The 23622-nt window shown below is 40.9% G+C and overlaps 1 protein-coding gene across 1 annotated transcript in view; it reads left to right on the top strand.

Annotated features, from left to right (window-relative positions):
* LOC126252304 (leucine-rich repeat and fibronectin type-III domain-containing protein 5-like) overlaps nt 1–23622 on the top strand; it is a 304418-nt gene that overhangs the window by 176778 nt on the left and 104018 nt on the right. Inside the window, exon 4 of the mRNA XM_049953186.1 lies at nt 3198–5225. Coding sequence (XP_049809143.1) covers nt 3198–5147 — 1950 coding nt within the window. The 3' untranslated portion in view covers nt 5148–5225. The remainder of the gene's footprint in view (nt 1–3197; nt 5226–23622) is intronic.

The raw sequence follows: 23622 nt of genomic DNA, 5'->3' as shown, positions 1-23622 counted from the left end.
GTGTGACATTAACGGAAGTTTTCAGGTGTGTTTCTACAGCTGAAAGATGATGTCTATTGAATTTTCGCATCTGTCGGATCAGAGTAGCGCTGGTAGCGCAAATCTGGTTTGCTTTAAATAAACGGTCGTTAGCATTAGTTAGTTTAAGATTGGACTTGGTGAGTTGATGTTAGTCAAGAATGCTTTTAAGACGACAGAGAAGTGATTATTAACATCTCACTGAGCTTGAATGAGGTCGCGTAAAGGGCTACGAGAAGGTGGATGTTCCTTCTGCGCTACTACAGAAAAACTGGGCAGGAATGTAGCCAATTAATATGATTGCTGGCAGCAGTGGTCACGGGAACGTATGGTCGCAAGAGGATCGGGCTCCGAACAGCCACCGGTCACTACCGAGACGTAAGACCATCGTGTTCAGTGTAATCAAATGTTCAAATGAGTGTGAATTCCTAAGGGACCGAACTGCTGAGGCCATCGGTACCTAGACTTACACACTACTTAAGCTAACTTATGCTAAGAACAATACACACAGCCAGGCCCGAGGGAGGACTCGAACCTCCGGCGGGAGGTCAACGTGGGTCAACGTGGGAACACATGGAAGTGGCCTGCCGTGGAGCTCCACGTTCAACAATGTACAATGAACGGTGTGCTCCAAAGCACTTGTGCGTGCACCAGCATTTTGCTCTTTCGGCAGGCATGCCACGGATCACCATCTGCGTACTTTGCAGAGCAGACAAGCCTCCGAAGCCCTCGTTATATGATGAGTAGTATAAGTCCAACCATTTAGCGCCTACTGGTAGTTTCACTGTGCTTCCGCCTCTTAACATAGACGCTCACGACAGTAGCACGTGACCATTCGACCAACTTCGCCGTCTTCGAAATACTCGTTCACAGACTCCGTGCAGTAATAATCTGCTGTTTGTCAAAGTCGCTTGACCCAATGGATTTCCCCATTTTCAGTCCATATCTTCCCTAGGGTGATCCCCCGTCCGCGTCTGCACCTTTTAAACACTTCCTTCTACATACTTTCGCTACCGCGTCACGTGCCTGCAACACCACCGGGTGGCATCCAACGTCGCCGTGGCCAGTGGTCATGTTTTGCCTTATTAGTGTGTATTATATTCAAAAAATTGTTACACTCGGGAATTTCTATGAACTGACTGATTCCAGTTGTGACTCACTGATGCTGAACTATTAGGATAGTACTTTTCAAGTTTCGTTAAGGGGGGTTGGACGTCAAACGGGCCGACTTGGAGCAACAGAGGCACCACAGGACATTTCAATTTCCAATGTCTACCCTTTTACAAATAAATTCATAAAACTTTGCCAGCATGACCAGGAAGGATTCAGAATTCACACTCATAGCAGTGGAAGTTCAAACACATAATAAAATATTTTTTTACATGCGAAATCTCATCTTTTTTTCACTTACTATTGGCTCCATTTGTTGCTATAGGTACACTTTTCTTGATAAGTAAGAGAGATTCTTCGATTAATTTTGCACTGCTCATTAAACACGAACTCCTTAATGCAAAACTCTAGAATTTTACAAAATTGAGATAATTAACCATAAAATTTGAGTTTTTTTCTAAACATGAAGTTTAAATTGTAGCAGCTTATTCATTTTTTCATCAATTAAATTCTAGAGTTTCATACACCTGTAAGTATGGTTTGTATGCCGTGCAAATTTAATCGAAGAATCTCTCTTACTTATGAAGAAAAGTGTACCTGTAGCAACAAATGCAGCCAATAGTAAGTGAAAAAAAGTATGAAATTTCACATGTGAAAAAAATTTATTTTGTTAATGTTTTTGAACTTCCACTACTATGAGTATGAATCCTGAATCCTTCCGAGTCATTCTGAAGAAGTTTTATGAATTTATTTGTAAAAGTGTAGACAGTGGAAATTAAAATGTCCTGTGGTGCCTCTCCTGCTCCAAGTCGGCCCGTTTGACTTCCTAACCCACCCCCCCTTAAATATAACATGAGGCAGTCACCCCTTCAACTCACAAATTAATGACGGTGAACCTCAACACAGGCCAAAATGAAATACTAATCATCATACGCCACTTTGAAGTGATGTAGGCATTCAACAACCTAAATTCAGTGCAAACCAAGACCGCCGGCGCTGTGGATGCTAACCTATCGTACTATTCAGTCATATAATGCCCCCATGTCTGTTGTTGAGGGATCACTGAGGAGAAAGCGACACGTTCAACAGCTGCCTTTCAACGACAATCCCAGACGCCACAACTATTATCACTGACATAGCATTCGTGACACTTCGACCTCGAAAGTCGATACCTGTACGTGTTCGTAGCCTGTAAACAAGTAATTACGCTAAGTAATGTATAATGGGATCACGGACACAGCGAGGCAGCTTGTCTGCAAGTCACCCATGTGAATAAATCCAAACACTGAGATCAGGATCTAGCGTAATCCCTTTTAGCCCCGACCAATTAATCACTACATCGTGTGTTAGTGCGCCTGAATGTATCGCAAACAAGGCATCGGGTCTGAAGCTGAATCGAAGTGAGGAAAATATACAACTTAAAACATAAATAAAAGTAATTCCTCCCGTAGCTTCCTAATATCAAAATTTTAATTAATTAATAGTTAATATTAGTGCTCAAGTCATACCTTGTTCTCCACTAAGAACGAATTACACGGTCTCAACCAGTACGTTATTGGACAGTTAATCCCCATATTTGAGCTCATGCCTGGAATACGTATTGTGTAATTTGAGACAAACGTATTAGTTTCAAAATCCGAAATTTGTACTCAAAAGCATTTTAACCAGCAACTTTTCAAACAGTTACGAACTGGCAAACTCTGCGCTTATTACTAAATTTAAATTCGGTAACGAAACAGTGTTGAAGAGAAGGTATCACTTAACGTAAAAACAACAGTTCTCTCTGGTCGCCTGAAACCGTTCTGGTCTCCTAGATAACAATGTGACAGACGAGTAACTTGACATATGTCAAACCTGACCACCTCACACTGGAGATCGTTCCATTAGCTGATGAATGCCGTGACGTGCTGCTAGTAGCCCAGTCGAAATAGTCACTATGCTTGTCATTATATTGCTGATTCAGTTCAAAAGGCGTATTTTATCTAATATTGCTTCTCACGTACACATTTCATAGCGCTGAAGAAGCAAGTTTATGTTTTTAATTCAGGTGATGTGTTGTCATTTCGCAGGATTGCACCAGTAGCATGATACTAGGGGTCAGTAACGTCGAATTTGCTAACAGCACCTTGGCAGCCGGCTGGCTGAATGTGAGGGCGACACTCAGTTCACTGACCCTCAGCAACTGCCCGATCGAAGTCTTCCACGATGACGCCTTCAATACTTCGCAGTTCGCCAACCTGGAAACGCTGATTTTGAGTGGGCTCCCCTTAAAAAAACTGCAGATAGCAGCACTCCGTCCACTCCGCAACGTTGGGACCCTGTCTCTTGATGATTGCCACGCTTTGCAGGAAGTGGATCCGAAAGTCACAGACGTGCTTCCTAAGCTGTGGAGCCTGCAAGTATTGAGAACAATATACAGCAGCAACAGGCAGATACTCCCAGCGTTCGCGGGCACCACAGCGATCGTAGACCTCAAACTCAACGAGTTGGGCACACTGCGGCCCGAGGACGTCGGCGTCACCGCCGTATCAGCGGCGACCCTGAACCTCGAGATGTCTGGCATCGAGGATGTGCTAGTTGGTACCTTCCCGACATCGACGAATCGTCAACTGTTGACCCTGAATAACAATAAATTAACAACACTGAGAAATATGTCAATCTCGTTTGAAAATCACCATGCTTACTTTAAAATATATCTCGCAGGCAATCCCTGGAACTGCGACTGTTCCCTTCTGTGGCTCCTTCCACATGTCAGTACAATTGCAGATAGACCAATTTGTTCAAGTCCACAACATTTCACTGGCTGGAGTCTGACATCTGCCTTGGACCAGCTGAAGGAATCTTGCGCTATATCCTCCACGTTATTGCCACCGTCAACTGCCCCTGAAACGACAGAGTCTTCAATAACTGTAACCTCAGAACCTATAGGGACATCCGCAAGCGCGACAGCGGAAACTGGACCGACAGCTAATGATGAGAGCACTCCACTTTCAACCAGCGATCACAGCTCAACCACGACACCTGACAATACTTCCGAGCTCCCAACAACTTCATCACAAAGTTCTACACCCTTTAGCACTTCCGAAGCCCCCACCACGACACATGCTGCAACTGATTCTACATTCACCACTGCTAAGATTCCAACATCACCGCTACCAGATGAGCGGCCAGATGATCTGAAGCTATGCTACCACGTAGAGTTCTCGGAGCACTATGTGATGGAGGACTGGAGAAAAGATTCGGTTCTCATCCACGACATCGACGAGTGTACACTCAAAATCTTAGTGCCGTACAGTGTCGCTGGTGGATTCATGGTGTGGAAGGAAGCGGACACCGCAGACTGCTACGAGACAAGCCCTCTGAACTCACCCACCGTTGTTTTGGAAAATCTCAAGCCTGAGGTGGACTACAATATCTGCGTTCTGCGACCTGAAGAGACGAGAACATCCATCCACAATTGCCACCCGCACAGGACAATGGCAGAGTACACCAAACGAACATGGCTCTCCAACGGCGACGTACCTTTCGCGGCGGGTATCACAGCCATCGGGTCAATCGTGGTGACGATTCTGTCGGCGGGGATAGCCGTGTTCCTGGTGCGGCGTCATCCGACCTGGATCTTCCACGATGTCTGGGAGATGGACAAAACGACCGTCATCCAACGGAGGCCCAACGTCCCGGATCGGCGACTCTCCTTCCCGTCTTGGTGGCCCCCGCCTCCACCTCCGAACCCTCGTCGCCCGAGCTCCAGCCAGAGCACTGGCTCCGGCAGTTACATCAATGTCGAACCACCAGCATCGCCAGTGCAACTGGTCGCCCGGTTCCTGAGGCGGTCGAGCGGCAGCGTCAGGAGGATGTTTCAGCGACAGGACGGCGCCAGTCGGCAGAGCTCCTCACCTCCCTCCGCCAGATCATCACACTCAGGATCCCGCCCGAGTACTTCCTCATCGAACTGCTCCGTGTGTACCCACTCCACTAACACCACTATCTCTGAAGATATCTACGCAGGGCGACAATAAGGCTATTTACTGGCCTCGACTAACTGGAAGTGCAGCTCACGCCTTTCAGAAACTCCTAAGTTGCTTCCACTAGTACAGGTAAGCATGGCGGTTTCTACTTGGTATATACGAGGGTAGTCCAGAAAGTAAGTTCTGATCGGTCGCGAAATGGAAACCGGTGGGAAAATCCGGAAAAGCTTTGCACAAATATGTTGGGCAGTATCTCTAGTATGCCCGTCGATCGTGTCGCGTAGCCTTTTCAGTTTTGAGTGAATAGTGAGCATGCAAAGATGCGTAGGGAATAGCATCTTCCGCCAAGTATGAGGGCCCAGTTAGAGACTTCGCATGTGTCATGCAGCCCACATAACACAACTTTCGAGCAGTTCCTTCTTAATGCCAATTCTCGGCCGCACACTGCAGGGGCAATGAAGATGCTCCTGCAGCGTTTCCGATGAGAAGTGTTTGATTATCCACAATACAGTCCGTAATTGGCTACCCCTGAGTCTCATCTCTGCTCACAAGAACCGGTGGATATGAAGACAAAATTTTTCCACGGACAACGAGCTGCAGACCAGTGCAGATAACTGGCCGAAAGCACAGGCGGCTGCTTTCTATGACGACGATATTAGGATATTGGAAAGTTAATACAACACTACGACAAAACTCGAAGTTGGAGCGGCAACTATGTAGAGAAGTAGGTGGAAGGTGTACCTAACTGTTGCAAATAAAACGTTTTTGGTTTTCACTGTGGTTTCCATTTCGCGACCGATCGAAACTTACTTTCTGGACAACCCTCTTTACAAATATGGCTGCTATAATGTGTTCCTACGTTTCATCCTATCTTGTCCGATCTTCTACATCTACACGATTAGCCTGCAATTTACACATAAGTATTCGGCATAAAGTTGATAGAACCATTCTAAAGCTCTGTTCCATTCTCGAAAACCACTTCGAATAACACCTAATTTTTTCCGTGGCGCCTCTGATTTCTCTTATTTTATCATGATGGTCATTTCTCCTTGGAAGTTGGAGGAGGAAAATCGCGATTGAAACTTCCTAAAAACATTTCACCACGACAAAAAGCGTCTTTATCTGGAAAATCCCCAATACCGCGCAGCAGGACTCCATAAGAGGGCGGGCAACCGTAGTGAGGGCAGTGTCTTTACACCTTCTACCTTCCAATAAAACACTATCTTGGGTTCCTCTTCCTCACAACATTTAGTTGAATAGACAACATGCAATCTTGTGCGATTTGTCGTGTATTCTAAATTTAACAGATTTATTTTATTAATGCCCACGTGGAGGATCTCACATATTTGTTGTTCAGGGTCAGTTGCCGCTTTTCGCTGCATTCAGATATCATGTCAAAATTATTTTACAATTCGTTGCGATCTTCTGATGACTTTACTAAAAGGTAAAGGAAGGCATCATCGACAAAAAATCCAAGAGAGCTGCTCAGATCGTCCCCTTTATCGTTTATATAGATTAGGAACAGCAGCTGTTCGGTTTCTCTTTATAATTTCTCGTCAGTTACTACGAGCTGTAACCTTTCTGTCAGAAAATCACGAATCTAGTCGTACAGTTGAGACAATACTGCACAGACAAATCATTTCATTAGACGCCGCTTCTGAGGTATTTCACAATCTTGGAACACAGTGCATAGTGTATATTCCAAAACTCTGCTACAAATCTATGACAATGATTTCCCTTCTTGTTTATTGGTGTGACCCGTGTAACGACCCATTCTTTAGGTACACCAGAAAACCTGTAACCTGACACAACTACACTACAGGCCATTAAAATTGCTACACCACGAAGATGACTTGCTTGCTACAGACGCGAAATTTAACCAACAGGAAGAAGATGCTGTGATATCCAAATGATTAGCTTTTCAGAGCATTCACACGAGGTTGGCGCCGGTGGCGAGAACCTACAACGTGCTGACACGAGGAAAGTTTCCAACCGATTTCTCATACACAAACAGCAGTTGACCGGCATTGCCTGGTGAAACGCTGTTGTGATGCCTCATGTAAGGAGGAGAAATACGTACCATCACGTTTCCGCCTTTGATAAAGGTCGAATTGTAGCCTATCGCGATTGAGGTTTATCGTATCGCGACATTGCTGCACGCGTTGGTCGAGATCAAATGACTGTTAGCAGAATATGGACTCGGTGGGTTCAGGAGGGTAATACGGAACGCCGTGCTGGATCCCAATGGTCTCTTATCACTAGAAGTCGAGATGACAGGAATCTTATCCGCATGGCTGTAACGGATCGTGCAGCCACGTCTCGATCCCTGTGTCAACAGATGGGGACGTTTGCAAGACAATAACCATCTGCACGAACAGTTCGACGACGTCTGCAGCAGCATGGACCATGGCTGCGGTTCCCCTTGACGCTGCATCACAGACAAGAGCGCCTGCGATGGTGTACTCAACGACGAACCTGAGTGCACGAATTGCAAGACGTCATTTTTTAGGATGAATCCAGGTTCTGTTTACAGCATCATGATGGTCGCATCCGTGTTTGGCGACATCGCGGTGAACGCACATTGGAAGCGTGTACTCGTCATCGCCATACTGGCGTATCACCCGGCATGATGGTATGAGGTGCCATTGGTTACACGTCTCGGTCACCTCTTGTTCGCACTGACGGCACTTTGAACAGTGGACGTTACATTTCAGATGTGTTACGACCCGTGGCTCTACCCTTCATTCGATCCCTGGGAAACCCAACATTTGAGCAGGATAATGCACGACCGCATGTTGCAGGTCCTGTACAGGCCTTCGTGACTTTGGTGGCGTCAAGCGAGAGCTCATTGGAGGGCAGGCTGGAGGTCTGTAGTATTTCTGATGAAGCTGGTTGTGCCACGGTGCCAGTGATGGCAGTGTATTGGTTAGAAAGGGACCAGTTGAGAACCTGCAGCCAATCCTCCTACGTGCTAGACACACTGTACGTGCACTCGGAGTCATGATCAGAGGCACGATTTCGTATGATAGCAAGCGCACTCTCGTGCTTATCCCACGCCACGCAGCCTGACTGCTAAACTGCACGTCAGTCTGTTGTGCTGCCATTAATGAAAAGCATTCCAGCATAACGCTCGCCCACATACCGCTGTTTTAACGCAGCATGCTCTACAGAATGTCGACACGTTGCCTGGGCCTTGGATCACATATGGGACATCACTGGACGATGACTCCAGCCTCATCCACAAACAGCGTTAACCGTGCCTTTATTGACCGTCCAAGTGCAACGGGGTACGGAACTCTATCGCACAAAATCCCATCCGTCACCTCTACGACACAATCCGTGCACATGTACATGCTTTTGTTCTACAATATGGCGGTTACTCCAGTTATTAATGTACCAACATTCCGCAGTTGACATGGCTTCTCGCACTTCAATTAACCTGCGATCTTGCAATGTTAATCACTTAAATACGTTATCTAGGCAACTGTATTCCCTAAATTTCATTACTCTACTTTAATTATTTTTTGATGCTGCGACTTTTTCCGTCAATGTAAGAGGAAAGGGGAAATCCTCCTGCCTGGGCGGGGTCAACTTCGCGTTTTCAAATGCGAACTGCCCAACCTATAGTCTCAATCCAGCTTCCGGTAAATTGTTCCCGACAATTCGTGGTGACACTCGGCAGGTAAACTGTCACGCATTTCACCTGTTGACATCCGACTGTTCGTCACACGCACTTGAATAATCGTACTATCTTCTCGCAGTGTGGTCATTCTGGAAGGATCCTTGCCTATTCTCTTTGCTGCTCTCTTGTCCTGAGTGTATCTCATCAGTGGTCCAGCACTCATTCTGCTATCCTGCAGAACAGCAAACTGTCGGTGTGATCTGATGCCATGTCCCTCACGACAATGATTCGATCTTTCCCAAAATCCGATATAAGGCGATAAATTCCACGTGCACGTCTTCTGATTAGTGTTGCAGTCGCTAACTGATAAGTACCAGAAACGTCAGGCCCACCCAGTAGTCATCATGTAACCACGCCATTCTTCATATGTAGGGATGGCCTTCTTCTGTAGTGAAAATACTGAAAATCAGCTGGTATAAAGATGAAATTATAATCAAAGTAAACTACAGGCGGGGAAATACTTCAGTATCCGTCTGATAGCTTTCGGTCAAGATGTTCATGGTAAAATACTATTCATTTCTGTGAGTGTATTTATAGGTTTAATTACAGATACTTTTTTGTTATTCCGAATCGACTGCAGTCTCGTTTCATTCGATATAGCATTTACGCCCATTGCACAAATAACATGCTCATTAGCTATAATAATTAACACTTGATTTAATCCACGTAAATGCACAATTTGTGCTCGTTCGACAGCGTCATTAATACCAGAATATTCTTGAACCGCATAAATTTGCAGACTCTCGATGTTATGTAAATGTTGTTGAACTTTTTAATACAAAATAAATTAGAGATGAGCTGCTCGAAACTTAGGAAGCTTCTTATTCGAGAAACCTAGTCTCTTATGGTGGTTCTGTGAGCACATATTTGTGAGAGTGTATAATAACATTACTCGCCTTATAACCGCAGATGATTTCATTACTGAAATTCTCCGATAAAGCCTGAATTCACAAAACATTATGTCTCAGCTACTAGTACGTTATTCAGGATGACAGCCACCAAATTTTACAAACATTGCGTAAGTGTAAAGAAAATTTTGATGTCACTATAAAATGAGTTTCACAAACTGTGTGTCTCTATGGAGACGAAAAATACCTGCAAGTACAATGGTTACAAAGTACAGCTACCTAACCTCATTTCATGTAAGCTTATCTACGGGAGTTGGGCAAGAACATGGAAACACAGAAACCATACGGTGTAGGGAAGCGGTTGGCATTTAAAACAGCTTCTAGCCGTCTCTGAAGGGATAAATACAGGTCCAGAACGGTTTTCAACGGAATCTCACACCATACTTTGTGTAAAATAATGACAAGTTCAGTGAACGGTGATGGAGGTGTCTAGTGATCACGCACCCTTGTCCCCAAAGTGGATCACAAAGCCTTAATAATACTGACATCTGGTATCTGTGAAGGCCAGGGAGATTTGACAATTCATCCTCGTGCTTAAAATATCACTTTTGGACGATCAGAGCTGTGTGAACAGGGGCACTGTCGTCTTGGAACAGAGCATCACTATGTGGGAGCAAACATTCTACCACACAATGGACTTGATCGCCCAAAACAGTCACATAATCCTAGACAGTAATGCGACAATGCAAAGGGACCATGAGAACAATGGAATACCACGATATGGCTGCCCAACTCATCACCTAACCCCGCCATGTTTCGATCTTGGGACGTAAACTTCGATACAAGTTGGAAACTGCGAAATGACGCATCAGACTAAATGAGTTTCTTCTATTGGACCTTAGTCCAGGTTTTACAACTTCGGCGTCGTGTGTTCAACTTACGGGAGTTTGCATCACTGATGAGTGGTCTTTGTAATTACAGCTCGACCTGAAATTCCCTGCTTCTGCAGCACCCTCCGCGTTCTTTGGTGCTGACAGCGTTCACGAGTGCGACATTCAGTTCTGCAATGAATTTTGCAACAGTCATCCTCTTCTCTTACACCACAATGCGTTTCACTGACCGTCTAATCACGATCACTCAACACAAACACTCAACCGCGATGTGACCTAGCCGATGAAGTTTTTCCGCTTTCCCTGTGTGCAGCGTAAATCTTCGATATAGCGGCTCTTGAAACACTAAACACTTCGGCTGCTTTGGTCACGGAAGCACCCGCCATTCTAGCACCAACAATTTTTCCACCTTCGAATCCACTTAGCTCCGACATAATGCACTCACAACTACACAGAATGCTGTTCCAGGGTCAATACGCGGACAAGAAAAAAAATGTTCCGGAATTTTTCCCGGATTTACCGGTTAAAAACGCACTTTTTCCCAAGTGAAAATACGCTACTTCCAAGGTGAAAAATACACTTTTTTCATGATAAGTGACATTATACTTTCTCTTGGAGCTGTAAAAATATCAATCCTTTGAATGATAAAGGTTTTATACACCAGCGTGGAACTTCAGAGAATGAAAAAACTCGGCAAAGAAAAGTTTTGGGAAGATTTGTGATGAGCAGCAACATTTACGCAGTGTATTTTCATATTACGATACGCTGCATATTTTTGTATTCATATTACGAAAGTATATATTCGAAACAGCACATTACTTCCCGAAGCATTGAAATCGAGACTGAAAAGCGCTTTTGTAAACTAGTCATAGCTCATATCACGTGATCTCACCAGCCAATGACAGCAGATATTCAGAGCATAAGACACGTGACGTAATCAGCCAATAGCAACATCACTGTTAAGTAGTGTGAACACACAAATAAGTAAAGTTAACGATTGTAATTACTGTACATAGTGTAGCTACAACAAAACTTAAGCTTTCAGGTATAATATTGGTCTTGAAGATTAAGAAGCTACAAGAAAAGCTAAGCTTTCACATATAATATTGGTCTTTTTTGCGCGTGTGACACTTTTAAGCTACATCACATAAATGTACCAGTAAAATTTTAAATAATGACGTTAATGTCTGGTCTTCTGGGCTCGAAATTCTTCTAAGTGGCTAGTCCTCAATGTGTTAAGTTTTAAATGAGAGCCAAACGCCCTGTGATTTAAAAAATTCATTGCACATTCGCACACGTAACATAATTCATCTTGCGTAAAAGAAAATTTACTTTTAAGCTAACGCTTTTCAAAGCACCATTCGCAATATTTTCCCGCCATCTGTTTGAAGTAGCTTCGTTTCAGCAGTTGCCAGAGAAAGCCAGAAAATAGGCGTTACTACGCGTGGGCAGCTACAATAACGTAGGAAGCCCATATTTTCGTACGTATTAAGTATTAAGAGATCTTACATGACGTCATTAAAGAAATAGGATACTCCAAGAGCATCGGAATTTTGTATACAATACTAATATGCATAATTCGGCTTAAAGTGCTCATTCATATGTTCAGAATCACAATGAAATAGGTCCCAAACTGATATTAAGACATTAGTGCTGTTTTCGGGACGGAAATTTTCTTGGAGTACTAGTACTGTATTATCTCATGTTTGGTTCATTATTATGGCATAATGCCATATGTGCCAGACGATGAAAATGTGCACTTGAAATTCAGTGATCAGTTGAAACTAGCCAATAGTGCAGAATGAAACACTTCGTTTCTACTAAATTGACTGCCTCGGGGAAAAGATAAAAAAAAGCGACATTTATTTAGCAGGCCGACAAAAATAACGTCAGTGTTCTGCAAGACAATTGACTGCCAAAAACGTGAATATAAAATAAAATCAGAAAACTGAAACTTATAATTTATGTTAGCTTTCCGTAATCATGTGAATGTATTTTAATTCACTTGATAGCTTCCAAGGACAGAAATCCGTTTTGTTTTCGTTTGATGTGAGAAGTGTAAACGAAGAGTTAACAGCAAAATCACTAAACGTAAACTCGGCTTACGTGGATACTAACCCCCTCCCCACTAGAACTCAGACTGCTATGCGCATGCGGCAGTGTGGCAGCTTCAGCGCGCCAGAAAAGTTTTTCCAGGTAGCATCTGGCTGCTTGTTGCTACTGCTGATACAGCTAACACCCACACTTCAAGTAGCCGGAGGCGGGAGAAGGTACTGCCCATACGCAACTCAACTCCTCATGCGCATGAGCCCGCGGGCAATTGCTCAAACGAACTTAATATAAACAGTTGTGACGTCACGCTCGTCGGCAGCAGTTTATTGTTGTATTCCATAATCTTCGGCCTAAAGCCTTTGACACATTTTGCTGTTTATCATTTCTTACCAGTAAAATTACAAAAATTTATCTGAAGTCTAAAACAATGAAAAATTCCCGGAATTCTAAAAACTTCCCGGATTTTTCCCGGTTTTCTCCCGGATGAAAAAATTCAAGGGCATTTCTCCGATTTCCCGGATGTCCCGGAGCCTGTCCACCCTGTGTTCTGAAAACGACTGCCCCTTGAAACGTATTGAGGGCAATGCAAAGGTGCTGTTTGTGAACAAACACAACAGCGCAGCCTGCAGGCTTCGCTAGCATCTGCGTTTACATTTAATCATGCAGTTGTCAGGGTGTTCCATATTTTTGTCGTTGCTTTTAATGCAGTCTCAATACTACGTTCAGACTGTTCCTAACAATTCAAAATTTCCCTAACAGCTTATAAAAATTTATTAAATGGAATGAAGTGAAATGAATGGTTCTGTGTGAGTGAAATCACTAAAAAAGATGCCATAAAATTACACCCGTGCAAATCGTCAAATATGCTGTATTTGCGGGATACTAAATGTATAGATACCACTGAAAATCAGTGCCAAACCGGACAGAAACTCCGTTTTCCTGAAGATCCCGAGCATTCGCCTCTACCATTAGGCTATTTGAGCGTTTTCCAAGCCCCACTCAAACTTTCATTGACACTTATTTCTTCCGAACGCTACTACCAAAGATTTGCCAAGTCTCATCAGTTATTCAGTTGCCACCCCAGTAGTACAGCTATGTCGATTCCAGTACACTTTTGATCCTGAGCTGCGTCTCTACTTTGCGTATTATCGTATCCATGCAGTCATACACGCGAGTTACCTACATGCAAGGGCATATGCATGACATCATCAAGTACCTCCCCTCTTCTAAGCCAGTCCCTGTCTTGGAAATAGGCTGATCATAGAACTTCTAAGTTAACCATCATCATCATCATTTGTTGCATTCATGAGCCTTTAAGGCGTACAGCAGGAAAACAAAAGAAATAACCACACTAAAAAAAGAAATAAACAGCACACTATAAAAATTGAACAAATTACAGAGAACACAATAAAAAAGGAAGTCAGACAGTCACAAGAGAGAAGATGTGTACTGCAGAGGGTAGGCCATCATTGCCGGTCTCTAACTTCATCTTTCACTGCCGTTAGTTCCACTTGTTTAAGGATTGGTAATACTCGATTCTTCCATTGCGTCCTTGGAGATTCCTTTGGGCGTTTTTCAGCAGGTTGAGAAAGGAGGAAACGGTAAGGAGGGGGGGTGGGGGGCAGGGGTTATCTATCAGTTCAAAAGAAGGTGTCAAAGCACTGTAGGCTCTTCTGATCTAATATTCGACCAATGCGTGGCTTTAAGAACCACTGTTACAGGTCTTTTTTTGTTCTTGGTTCCCATTTACTTTCCGTGATATTGTAAATTGGTCTACAGATCCTTTGATGTACCTTGCTTCTAAGCCATCACACACACACACACATATTTAGATCTCTCCAACACAGCCCAGAATTTTATTATAAGGCCAATTTTTTTCAACTCTATCTTAAGCTGAAGCTCATGAACCGACAGAGATCCTCTAAACCGAGCGAGGTGGCGCAGTGGTTATCACACTGGACTCGCATTCGGGAGGGCGACGGTTCAATACCGCTTCCGGCCATCCTGATTTAGGTTTCCAGTGAATTCCCTAAATCACTTCAGGCAAATGCCAGGATGGTTCCTTTGAAAGGGCACGGCAGACTTTGGTCCCCTCCCCAGATCAACCCAACCCAGATCCTCTAAGAAAACACATATATTTAGATCTCCGAATCATAGGCCAATATTTTATCACTCATTAAAACGAAACAGCCAATCAATATCTAGCCGCAGAGCCACCAATTTAGCCATGTAAAAAAGTATTTGAACGACCTGAATTGCGAAAGCCGGTGCCATCTTCAAAAGTGTCCAAATAAGCCGAATAATTTATCAAAACTATGTGAAGATATTCATGATAATGGTGCAGCTTTCATTATTTCCATGTCTTAAATGTATGTTTTATTACCAAAAATATGGAAGCTTTGTCAGCAAACACAATATTTATGTTAAGTGTCACAATGTTATTTTCCAATATAAAATGTAAGGTTGCTATTTATCAAAAAGAGATAACATTTATGTCGACTATAACTATACTATTTTCACATCTAAACTGTTTGCTGAAAATATGTGAAGATATTGACAATGCAGCTATAACCTTTAGTATATCCATTTTCGATTTGTTCCACAGGTTAATCTGAACTATAAAATGAACAAATCTCGACCTCTCTACCACTGCACGTAAAATTGTTGTACAACAGTACAAAACTCATGTGTTTAAAATAACATGCTAAGCAGGTAATTCAATAATTGCAGAGCCTTCTTCTTAGTCATAAATGAGACTTTGTAATAGTAGGTAAAAAAGAGGAATTGTCATTACCTGACCAAGCACCATTTTAGAGAGAAAGAACATAATGCACCAAGAAAAATATAGCTTTCTTTTGTTACTTTTGATCTTAGATCTACCTGTGGTTATGCTCCACAGGAGTACAAAGCCAACTTTTGACACGGGCTGCAACATTTATTGATCGAAAGTATAGCGCCAAGGCTCTCTAAAAAGTGCTCACATTGTATCTCCATAATCAGCTACTAAGCATTACCAATTACATAGCATGTTACTTCACAATATCACATTTGCTGACATTGGACATAATCAACGATGCTGAAAATGCTGCATTCTGGTGGGATTTTTAATGTGGTGTATCACTGAAAGTGCATGTTTTCACAAATGCACATAAAACTTCAAAATACATCAAATAAGATATGTTGGCTTCGTAAGTACTGCTTGGTCAAAAGTAATGATACATAAATTTCAACACAGGTCTCTAATAAAAAAGGACAATTCAATCTTTGCACCAAAATAAAATCATCTGTACCATTCATCTAAATAAAAATGTTTTCTACAACAATGCAAAATGCATGTGGCACTACTGTTGTAACTTAGTTATTCTATAACAGTAAAAAAAAATACACATTTCTTGCAAGTTGGCACTACCGAACTAACTCTCGGTAACCAGTATATTTCTTTCACTATACCACACTTTAAGGAAACCCAAAATTATCTGTATTTTTTATCAAAATTCATAAACATTTGTTCTACATTATAAAACATATACCACACCAATATTCTAACTTACATGTTAAAAAGTGCACTTGCCAATGAGAATAGTTCAAACTTTGTACCACACTTTGAAGATATAAAAGGTAGTATGCATCTTTTATCAAAACACACATAGGTTGCTTACATGTACTGTTAATCTAGCTTACAGGATGAATTGGACTTGTCGATGACAACATTTTGGTCCTTGTGCAACACTTGAAGTAACTACTAGCCCCCATGATAACTGTAACAACTTGTCCCTATATATCGACAATTTATTTTGAATTATAGCTAAGTATAGAATGAAATTGTATCAGTTTCTATTTTATGTTACCATTTTGTATTCAGTTCATTTTTCCTGTAGAGTCAAACGCCATTTTTCTTAGTTTTGCTGCTATGAGACCGTATAAAATGTTTGGTAATGTAAAAATGTCTCTTGTGACCCCCAGTGCTATTGGGGATAACGAGAGACAATTAACATGGCGACTGAAACTAACTCAGTCATGATGCCTACCATTACCCCAAACATATGATGAATACTATTGGGGTAATGAGGGTCAGTGACAAAGTGTCTGTCATATTTGAATCATAGTGACTACCATTATCCCAGACAATGGATTGTTGCAGGAAAGTGTCAATTGAAATTGTAACAAACTTCTGCACATTTCCTAGTTTTATATTTGGTCACAGATAACCATCGAACAACATTCTGACAAATTACCCAATCTCATGTTTGGTTACAGATAAGCATCAAATAAAATTATAAAAAACACCTCCATGTTATTTTTGGATACTGGTAACTATCACTACATTGTAACAAATTGCCTGCATTTTATTTTCAGTTACATCAAACAAAATTATAACAGAGTGCCACATGCTATATTCACTACAGATAAGCATCAAACAAAATTATGGTTAACTGTCCCATTTTACATTCAGTTAGAGATAAGCATCCAACAAAACCTTAACAAATTGCCCCATACATCAACTGAGACATTGCTGACTAAGCATACATATACATCTTAGCTCAACCCCTTTCTTACATAATCATGACATCACTTCCAGTTACATCTCTTAAATTTAGAACTTATCTCAATCCCTGTGAGAATTTACTGACTAATCAGGTGTGTACACATCTTAGCATAGCTGTCTGACATCACTCACATGCAGCCCCCTGCAACATCCACCTCCCCCTTGTCATAGGGTAACTGTGTCAACATGGCAAAAAATAAGTATACTTACTCAGAAAGCTCTCATACAAGTTGAGACATGTTCTTAATTTACCATGCATAAACAGAAGTGATGTTATAATTATGAAAGAGGGGAGCGATGCTAAGATGTGCATGTATGCTTAGTCAGTACAGAATCAGCTGATGTGTAGAGAAATATGGTACAACTTCATTTCACCTTTACCTCTTACCGAATATAAAATGGCAAAAAATAAGTATACTTACTCAGAAAGCTCTCATACAAGTGAGACATATTCTTAATTTACCATGCATAAACAGAAGTGATGTTATAATTATGAAAGAGGGGAGCTATGCTATGATGTGCATGTATGCTTAGTCAGTACAGAATCAGCTGATGTGAAGAGAAATATGCTACAACTTCATTTCACCTTTACCTCTTACCGAATATAAAATAGGGAAATTTGTTACAATTGTGTTTGATGCTTACCTGTAGTGGAATATAAAATGTGTGAAATCTGTTGCCAGTTTGTTTGCCTCTTATCTGTAGCTGAATATAAAATCACTACATTGAGGTGGTTTTAACAAATATTGTTTATTGCTTGCCTTTAACTAGACTATGTGTTCAGGGTGACAGTAGTCACCATGATCAAGTCAATGTCAGTAACCATGTAAACTGACCCTCGTTACCTCAATAGTATCCACCATGCATTTGTGGTAGAGGTATTCACTATGTCAGCTGACCCTCATTACCACAAGTAACATCGATGTTCATAGTTTTTCTACTGTATCAAAGATTTTATATGATGTCACAGAAACAAAATTAAGAAAAACTGCATTGGAACATCTAGAAAAAGGGGAATTGAATACAAAATGGAGATGTATGGGACAATTCTTTACAATTTTATTTCATACTTACCAGTAATCGAATACAAAATGTTAAACTATAGGGACAATTTTTACAGTTTCCTGGGAGCTAATTGTTACTGAAACTGTGGTACAACGATAAGTGTATTGCCTTTGACAAGTACACTTCTATGTCAAGCAGGTACAACGATTAGTGTATTGCCTTTGACAAGTACACTTCTATGTCAAGCTGGATCAGTATCACCAATAAGCAACCATGTGTATTTTGATAAATAAGTATGGTACAAAGTTCACACTATTGTCATTGATAAGTGCACTTTACCCTGCAGGTTTGATCAGTAATTCCATGTGTGTTTTGTGATACTGTAGAACAAATCTTTATGTATTTTGATAAGTAATATAAACAATTTTTGGTTTCATTAAAGTAATGTATAAAGATTGAACTTTACTGAATAGCAATTGCTGTTCAAATTTTAACATCAGTAGTACCAATATGCAAACCATGTGTGCTTTTTACTGTTATTGAACAACTAAACTACAACAGTAGCTACAGTAATTATATGCATTTTGCACTGTTGTAGAAAAATATTTAAGTACTTTGGTGGATTAAACAGATGATTTTATTTTGTTGGAAACTTCGAATTTTTGTTGGTGATTAGAGATCTTTGTGAAACCTTATGTATCATTATCTTTGACCTAGCAATGTTTGTGAAGTTAGTGTATCTTATTTGATGCTTTTCGAAGTTATACTTGCTTACTACGAAAATGTGCAATTGGACTCATACAATGTATTAAAAATCTTACCCAACTGCCCCTTTTTTGGTATGGTTAGTAGTGGTCAGAAAATATGACATTAGTGGAGTAACTTGGAACAGCAACTGGTATTATTTAGTAGTTGATTATGGAGCTACAGTGTGCAAACTTTCTTACAGAGCCTTAGCACCATAGTTCCGACCAGTAAATGTTCCTCGAAAGTATCCTTTGTACACCTGTGAATCAAAACCAGAGGTAGATCCAAGATTCAAAAGTAATAATCCAAGATTAAAAGTGAAACATTCTTTCCCCCTAAAATGGTGCTTGGTCAGGTGATTTCTTTTTTGTACCACCTGTAATATAGCCTCATTTGTAGCTAAGAAGAAGTGTCAACTAATACTGCACTGCTTGCTTAGCCAATTATTTTAGCCACTCGAGTTTTGTGCTGTTGCAGAACAATGACACAGATAATCTAGCCGTTAAATATTTGATTTAGGCTTCCATTTTTCCTCGAACCAAATGTCGTACCAAGATAGCAGTTTGATCTTTTTCTAGTGGAGGTTAAACTGTAGGATATATCAGTAGTGTCAAGTGTATTTTGTTGAATAACATATTTTAGACGTGGAAATACTGTACGTCATAACACTATTTTCATAATCTTTACATATTGTTGACTGATGCTTTTCTGTCTTATTCATATAAGTGATTTCATAATTTAAATTTATCTTATTGCAATTGTAATTATTTTCGCCGGATATTAACCAGTTTCAAAACTGTTCACAATGGCTATCTGACTTTCCTACGACTATCTATACTGAACTAACAATAAAACTGTAAAAACGTGCCTTTCTATCTGTCTGTTTGAACACGTTGATCTCTGAGACAACTAGATGAATTTTGATGAGGTTTTCACAAACAACTTGAGTGTAGCTTTGGGAGACGTACAGGCTATATTTCCTAAAAGTCAGAACACAGAAAAAGAGATATAGTATTTTAAAGGTTTATCTAAAACTGTCTGTTCAGTTTATTAGTTCAGCTGTTTGATCATCAAGGCGCAGTACAGCAAAGAACGAATTGATGGCACTGTTGGTTTCGATGTACACCAAAGAATCAAAAATGGTTCAAATGGCCCTGAGCACTATGGGACTTAACATCTGAGGTCATTAGTCCCCTAGAACTTAGAACTACTTAAACCTAACTAACCTAATGACATCACACACATCCGTGCCCGAGGCAGGATTCGAACCTTCGACCGTAGCAGTCCCGCGGTTCCGGACTGCAGCGCCTAGAACCGCAAGGCCACAGCGGCAGGCACCAAAGAATCAACAGATGACGCTGTTAGTTTTTTCTTTAGACACAGTGGCAGATGTAAGTACTCTTCCAGGAGCGGTGGCGTACGGAAACTCTAAGAGGGTGTGTATCTGCCGGTGTCTCTCATTCGTTGCTGTGTCAGGTTGCAACTGTCCTTACTTGTGGTACGATCGTGAGATACCAGCTTTGACATGCGACCCCGTTCTTTGGATGACAGATTTTATTTATATTCCTTGCTGGGAGAAACGAATTTATTAAGTTTGCTTTGGAGTTTGGGTGCCTATTCATTTTAAACACGTAAAATTCCCAGTGAGCTTATGTTATTGTATGATTATATGATAGCAGAACAAACGCTGGTAGCAGTTACTTCTGTAAAATATCTGGGAGTATGCGAGCGGAACGATTTGAAGTGAAATGATCATATAAAATTAATTGTTGGTAAGGCGGGTGCCAGGTTGAGTTTCATTGGGAGAGTCCTTAGAAAATATAGTCCATCAACAATGGAGGTGGCTTACAAAACACTCGTTCGACCTATACTTGAGTATTGCTCATCAGTGTGGGATCCGTACCAGGTCGGGTTGACAGAGGAGATAGAGAAGATCCAAAGAAGAGCGGCGCGTTTCGTCACAGGGTTATTTGGTAAGCGTGATAGCGTTACGGAGATGTTTAGCAAACTCAAGTGGCAGACTCTGCAAGAGAGGCGCTCTGCATCGCGGTGTAGCTTGCTGTCCAGGTTTCGAGAGGGTCCGTTTCTGGATGAGGTATCGAATATATTGCTTCCCCCTACTTATACCTCCCGAGGAGATCACGAAAGAAAAATTAGAGAGATTCGAGCGCGCACGGAGGTTTCCGGCAGTCGTTCTTCCCGCGAGCCATACGCGACTGGAACAGGAAAAGGAGGTAATGACAGTGGCACGTAAAGTGCCCTCGGCCGCACACCGTTGGGTGGCTTGCGGAGTATAAATGTAGATGTAGATGTGGACCATATACTGTGTGTCGCTGGCGTGGACCTTAGCGTCAGTTGCTTTTCGCATGTCATCTCTACATGGCTCTCCCCTGTGTCAGCGAAGTAAACAAGCTCTTCAGTCATGTCTTCAATCATACTACTTCCTACGCTGTATACAAAGACGCTTTATAAGTCAAAAATAAATTTCAAGCGTACGAAGTCTCAGGCACAGCTTCATATAAATGCCTTGGTATCGCCAGGTTTCTCAGTTAGTTATTACACAGTTATCAGAGGCAAGTTACTTTTTAAAACCATAACAAAATTACTATAGTACTTCTAGCTTTGATTACGATGTCACCGAAGCTGTGCGTCGTCCGCATTTTGCATGGGGAATCGGAATCACTATGAACTTTTTAGCGAGTTAGGAGCTGAAACACTTTGCGTTTCTATCATTCACACAAATAAAATCCATGAACCTACCGTATCTGCTACTCTGCAATACTTTAATTTTGTTTTTTGAGTATATTATGGCTTACACAATAGAAAACCTTAACCGAGGCACAAAATAATCTCAATAGTATTAACTTATCATTTGTAGAGTACTATAGATTATCTATCAAAATAAATATAGATTGTTTAGTCGACAATCATTCTCTAAATCCGAACTGTTTACAACTGAGTATGTTTTCCTTCACTAAGTGTTTATATAGTCTGCTGTGAAGATTTCGACATTTTTTCGATAATGGTTGCAGTAAAGGTTGCACTAATTCCTTAAATGTTCGGCCTCTTTTTTCAATGAAGTGTCTGGTATGCGTAAGTCTCTCTGGGAAATTTCTACTGTGAAAGGGGTTCGTTATATAAGCAACTCAACATATTATTAAGTTGAGCTGAAGATCATTTTACTATTTTACCACTGGTTTCATCGTAACGACATGAACATTTCTTTTTCAGACAGTCGCTTACAGTGTAAACTTCTTTTAGGAGATGTAGGATGAAGATGAATTTTACCAAACTTGTTTTGAAAGTCTTTGCTTAGAAACTGTGGACTGTCTTCTTAGAAAGTGTTCAAACCTAAATTATCTGTTATTGACATAAGAAAGTTACTAAAAATGTCTGCAATATTTGCTCAACTTTTGATCAGTTCATTATCCACTTTTAAAGAAATTTCTTCGTTTTCCTCTCTCATTTTTTTCTGAAGGAGTTTATTTTTTATGACAGTTCATACATTTTAGTACTCTGGTGAAATTACTTAGAATTTTGCTGTACCATCTCTAATGCGATTTAACCCTGCCATCATTTGTGCTACTCTTACTTTTTCATGACATTCTGAGTTCATTTGTAGCCCCACTTTTAGGAGCTTTTAATTTGCTTTCAATGGTTAATTCATTAGGAAGCCCCATGGTGCTGTGTACATCTTTCCACTTTGTACTTCTAAATTTCTTCATAAATTCCACAGTTGCTCTTTCATTACTCTTGCCGTTTTACATTTTTTTATATCATGCAGCCTGGTCTTAGACATGAGCTGTTGACAATCGTTTCTCAGAGAACATTAACAATGGTAATCACGCCATGATTTTGTCGTCTATAAAATGTTGTCATTAGCAGCGTCGCTTGTTTCCATAAACTTGTCGAAACTCTTATGCGGTCAGCTAGACTATAGGACATGACAAAAGAAGTAAGTTCAGCTGTATAGCAGGGTTTTCCAAACAGTGTCCCATGGAACACTGGTGTTCCGCGGGAAGTGAATAAGTACTCTGCGAGAAACTGTTAATAACATGGCTATTTTTCGGCATTTCGACAATTTCTTAATTTTAATATGATATCTGTGTTACGATTTAAAATTGAAATATCCGCTGAATAAGAAATTTTTGTCATATTTTTTAAAATTTTCTTAACCTTCAAATAAAAGAGGTGGTCCATCAAGATACTGGGAATCTCGAAATGGTCCGTCAGGGTAAAAGTTTGGGAGACCATATCTACACTACATATATACTCTACAAAATTTAAATTTATATCTTAACTTAATATTACGTCATTCTAATAGGAAGTCAAGAAGTTTAATAACGCATTAAGTTGTTTTACAATTAATTCAGAACCACCAGTTGAATCTTTGTGTATTGTGACTACTATCACAAACTTCCCATGAAAATTTACTTACGCAGTACAAGCGTTACAGTGCTGATCGCTTCAAAATTTATAGGTATGAATGTTTTTACGTTTGTATTCCTTCTTAATGTTGCTGTCAACTTCTCCTTTCTCCGCAAATGAACTACAGCAACTGGATGATAAGTGATATCAAATCATATATATATTACATATACTGATTTGCAGGCTGCAGTTCGTATAAACATATCAGAAGCTGTATTTCTTGAAACTTCCGAGCAGATGAAATATTCCATCGTCTTTCAGGCGTACAGCAGTATTTCTTCATCCAATATTTCGACCGATATCCGTACAATCATCTCCAAGATGGGTC

The sequence above is a fragment of the Schistocerca nitens genome, chromosome 4 (assembly GCF_023898315.1).
Source record: "Schistocerca nitens isolate TAMUIC-IGC-003100 chromosome 4, iqSchNite1.1, whole genome shotgun sequence".
Taxonomy (NCBI): domain Eukaryota; kingdom Metazoa; phylum Arthropoda; class Insecta; order Orthoptera; family Acrididae; genus Schistocerca; species Schistocerca nitens.
The sequence above is the reverse complement of the archived record's forward strand: the minus strand, read 5'-3'. Positions and strand labels throughout refer to the sequence as shown.